General features: G+C 61.1%; 1 protein-coding gene across 1 annotated transcript in view; it reads left to right on the plus strand.

The window, feature by feature from the left end:
* The first annotated feature begins 436 nt into the window (after positions 1 to 436).
* The window catches only part of WNT5B (Wnt family member 5B), a 108,138-nt gene continuing 103,893 nt past the window's right edge, over positions 437 to 4,681 (plus strand). The window contains exon 1 of the mRNA XM_059403893.1: positions 437 to 1,111. Coding sequence (XP_059259876.1) covers positions 1,106 to 1,111 — 6 coding nt within the window. The 5' untranslated portion in view covers positions 437 to 1,105. The remainder of the gene's footprint in view (positions 1,112 to 4,681) is intronic.

A 4,681-nucleotide genomic window follows, 5' to 3' on the forward strand; every position in this document is an offset into this window, starting at 1 on the left:
CTTTGGGGGCATTCAAAGGAAGACAAACCCAGGCGAGTGGCTGGTGTAAATGGAAGAGCTGTTGAAGTAACCCTCCTGGCTCTCAGAACCTCCAGCTCCACCGCGCCCCGAGTTCGAGGCTCCTGGCAGGAGAGCTGGGAGAGTCCCGCAGGTCCTCTCGGAGGACCAGGTCGAGTTCCGGGAGAAGGAGGCGGCAGGGGGAAAGGGGCGGGCGGCGCGCCTCCGGGGCGGCAGGGGTGGTGGGTACACTGGCACTCCCGCGTCGAGGCCCGGGGCAGTTCTGCGGAGGGGCCGAGGGGCCGAGCGAGTACGCCCGGGAGGCGGGAGGCAGGTGCGGAGGTCACGGTCCCAGCGCCTGGGAGGAGCCCTGGGGAGGGGTGTCGCGGGCTCTGCCGGTGGGAAGGAGTGAGCCGGGGGCCGGCGCGGCTGCCGGGGGGCGGGGAGGAGGCGCGGGAGGCGGGGCGGAGGTGGTGGAGCCCTTGGGATCCACTAGCCCAGCGTCGGCCCCTGCACTCCCTGCCGCGGCCGCCACCCGCCCCGCAGCCAACTTGGGGCCGAAACTTCTTCGGGTCCCGCGCTCCCGAGGAGGGCGCGCAGCCCAGCGACGACAGACGGCCGCGGCCCGAGCCGGGCGCCCAGGGCCCAGGGCCTCCCTCTGGCTCGGCCGCGGGCTCCGCTCCCCGACTTTCCCCCACCCCCTGAGCTCGGGGGTCCCGGACGCCGAGCAGGGAGTCCCCCCCAACGCCGCCGGCGGCAGCAGGGTACACGGACCCGAGACCCAGGACCGCCCGGGGAGGAGGGGCGTTCCTCCGGGCCCGCGGAGGCTGCCCCGCATCTAGGGGACCAAGCAGACGCGCCGGCGGGACTCCCGGACCGGAGCGCGCTGGTCCGCGCCGCCAGCCCCGCGCCGGGCGGCGGATGAAGAGTCCAGTGCGGGGGCCCAAGCCTGCTCGCTGAGCAGGGTCTGCACCGGGCGCCCCCGGCGGGGCGGGGCCCCCAGACCGCGAGCCGCCGCGCCCCGCCGACCCGGCGCAGCCGGGCGCTGGAAGAGCCGGGCCGAGCGGAGCGGCGAGCCGGAGCCCGCGGGCCTGCCGGGCGGCGGAACATGCAGGTAAGCGCCGACTGCCCGCGGTGGGAAAGGGAGCGAGCGGGCCTCCGCCGCCGCCCCCGGCCCTCGGCCGTCGCCGCCCAGTAGGCATCCCCGTCCCGGGTTCCGCGGCCAAAACTTCTCGGCGCACGGTGCCTTCGCGGTGCCCCGGGCAGCCCGGCGGCGTGCGGCTCCCGGCAGCAGCGAGGACCGAGGGGCGGCGGCGCGGCGGTTCCGAGGAGCGGGGCCCTGCGCTCGGCGGGGGAGCGCGGTGCTCGCGCGGAGCGGACGGCCGCGGGTCAGGTGGGGGGCAGGGAGCGCCCGGGGAAGAGCAGCCCCCCGCCCCGGGCCGCGAACAAAGCTGGGGCGGCGAGCTCTCCGCGAGCGGCTGCCTCCCGCGAGCTTGCGGGGCTGGGTGCCGGGAGCGCGGGCAGGTAGGTTGGGGCTTGCTCGCCCGCCCCGCCGCAGCCCGGGCTCCCGCGGCTCGGCGTCCCCACGGCAGGGCCGCCGGGGAGGGAGCCGGGTGTGCGCCGGGACCGGTTCGAGCCCCTCGGAGCTTCTTGCTCACTTTTCTGGGCTCAGCTGGACTCCTGTGAGCCCCACATCAGCGGACTGGGGTGAGGACTACATCTGGATTATTTTAACCCCCTGGAGCAGAATTAGTTTGGTGCCCGATTTCCTGCCTAACCCTCAGAGCAGGTAAAGCCCTGAATGGAATTGGCGACCTTTCTGTTTTCTTTTCCGCTCCTCGGCCTCATCCATCCCTGCCCTGGGAGAAGTGAGAAGGGACCTTTCTCCATCTTTTAGTGGAGCCTCCGTGGCTATTTGGCCGTGCACTCTAGTCAGAGCCAAATGTCCTCGATATTTCCATCCTGCAGGTCATTGTGAGAGATGATTCAGTGTATGTGGAGCACGATTACTCCCGTTTTGCAAGAGGAAGACTGAAATGGTTCAGCTCGGGATTTGGTTACCCAGCTGTGAACCGAGGCATCTGCTGTCCGCTCTGCCCAGCCCCTCCTTCACTGTCTTCGCCACCTGACCACTTTGGCAACAGCTTTCAGTTACTACCACTCCAGGCAAAGTTTCAGCCTAGTACCTGAAGGAGAAAGGCGCAGGATCATGTTACGAGCCCTCTGAACTGCTACGGTCACCCAGGAACGTGCCAAATTGATAGAGCTGCACCATGCCACAACGTGGGTGCAGAAAACTCTGGGTCAGTGGGGCAGGGCCCAATACGAGCACCTACGCACCCACATGGGTGGAACCTTAGGGTGACTCCTTCTGTGGCTGGCCCCTAAGGCAACAGAGGGCCCTGGGAGCAGCGGGCACACCCTCAGAAAAGCCTGGGGACCCTTTCCTGGACCCAGCCATTCCTGCTGCTGTCGGGTTCACACATGGGCTTGACTTATCAAAAGCAAGACTCCCAATCTCAGGCATGGATGAGTGGATGCCAGGCCCCAAGCTTGTGCCCACATGCCTGTCCAGGCTCACAGACACAAGTCCTGGCAAACATATCAACCTATGAAAGGCTGAGTGGTGGTTTTCCTCCATTTCAAAATAGTGTCTGTTCTCTCTTTGACACAGAAGATTTGTGGTTATAAATAGCAAGAAGGAGGTGTGTCTCCTGGGAAGGGAAGGCAATGCTGGGAGACCTCTTTTGCACAATTGTGAGCAGTGATACATGTAGCTGGCTCTTCATGGGGATGAAGTCAAGTCCATGAGCTCAAGGGAAGGGGTAGACAGAACACCAGGTCTTGGCACTAAAATGTGCAGGTGGACCTGACCCCAGGCTAGGAGCTGAATAGAATAAAAGGATCTAAAGAGACAATTTGTGGATAAATTCCTAAGGGCAGCCACAGCTCCCTTTCCTATCTTAAAGAAAATCAGACCTAGGGCATGTGGCACACTGAGGGCGGGGTGGTAGCAGGGAGGGAAGGGGCACAGTTCTCCCTGCGTGGGGAACAGGAGCCAGCCTTGGAGGAACTGGCTGGCCCCCTTCCATGTGTGATTTCCTACTTTCCCAGGCTCTGGTTTCTTATGTATTTGAGTATGAATATATGAGCGAGGGCGTGTGTGTGGGTTAGGGGTTTGCCCAGGGTGCCTAAAACCAGTCTCCTCCTTAGTCCATTTGGCTATTGTAGTATCTCGAAGGGTGTCTTACTGACTTGAAAAAAAAACTGTTTCCTAAAATTGTTTCTATCCCCAAAGCATAAGTGAAAGGGTTCTTGCCAAATTGCTGGGTGCCATATGCTGCGAAAAGCAGAAATCTGGGATTGTTATTCACCTGCATATTTCATGCCCCCTCACCCCCACACTCCTCACTCTCATGGCAGCTGAAAGATTATTTCGTTTGCTCTTCTTCAAGAAGGGCATAGGCCTAGTTCTAGTTTTTACTTCTAGGACGGTTCTTCTGGTTTCTGGATTGCTCCACCTGGCATCTCCAGCAGGAGAGGAAATTTTTTTTTTTTTTTTAAGATTTTATTTATTTATTTGACAGAGAGAAATCACAAGCAGGCAGAGAGGCAGGCAGAGAGAGAGAGAGGAGGAAGCAGGCTCCCTGCTGAGCAGAGAGCCCGATGCGGGACTCGATCCCAGGACCCCGAGATCATGACCTGAACCGAAGGCAGCGGCCTAACCCACTGAGCCACCCAGGTGCCCCAGGAGAGGAAATTTTTATATGAGGTGATAGTCCTTACGTTCTCTGAAATAACAACCAACACGTCCACAAAAGCGTTCCTGTTCCCTCTTCTGATTTTGTTCTGCCTAGCAACTTTCCAAACTGTCATTTACCTCCTTAGTAGTCTTCTACACAGGTCTTCTCTCTGCCTCCACCTTTTCCCACACCTGAATGCCCCCCTCAGTTATGGTGGCGGTGGTGGTGGGACTGGCTTTTGTGTCTCCTCAGGTCGTGCAAGACTCACGACAGCACTGATAGAAAGATCCCCAGCAGGGAGGGGCGCCTTGGGTGGCTCAGCGGGTTAAAGCCTCTGCCTTTGGCTCGGGCCCTGATCCCAGGGTCCTAGGATCGAGTCCCTACGGGGCTTTCTGCTCAGCAGGGAGCCTGCTTCCCTTCCTCTCTCTCCACCTGCCTCTTTGCCTGCTTATGATCTCTGTCTGTCAAATAAATAAATAAAATCTTTAAAAAAAAAAAAAAGATCCCTAGAAGGGAGAGGATATGGGGGCTTCCCCAGCCTCATCAGGGCATTCTTGGCTGGTTTCTACTGAGCATCTTCCAACTGTGGGCAGGAATCCAGGAAAATCCAGCAGAGGGTTTGGGAATAGAGACTGTGATAGGGATGAGAGGGTCGGATAGTTTACAATCCGAGCCACCTTTGAAAGTAAAAATAACCTTCTACCCAACTCTGAGGAGCAGTGTGACCCCTTGTTGGCGGAGCCCTGGGAGCGGGCCTGCTGTTTGGGGCAGTTCCTGCCGCAACCTCCCTGCAGCGAGAGGTGGTGCCCCAACTCCATGCAGCAGGTGAGAGCTCTGCCACTACTCCCCCCCCCCCGCTCCCCACAGCAACCCCCCCAAACAGCAGGCCCTCCCCCGGTGCCCCGCCTCCCACCCCCCCCCCCCCTCCCCAGAGCTGGGTA

Source organism: Mustela nigripes, chromosome 6 (genome assembly GCF_022355385.1).
Source record: "Mustela nigripes isolate SB6536 chromosome 6, MUSNIG.SB6536, whole genome shotgun sequence".
In the NCBI taxonomy this organism is placed as follows: Eukaryota; Metazoa; Chordata; class Mammalia; order Carnivora; family Mustelidae; genus Mustela; species Mustela nigripes.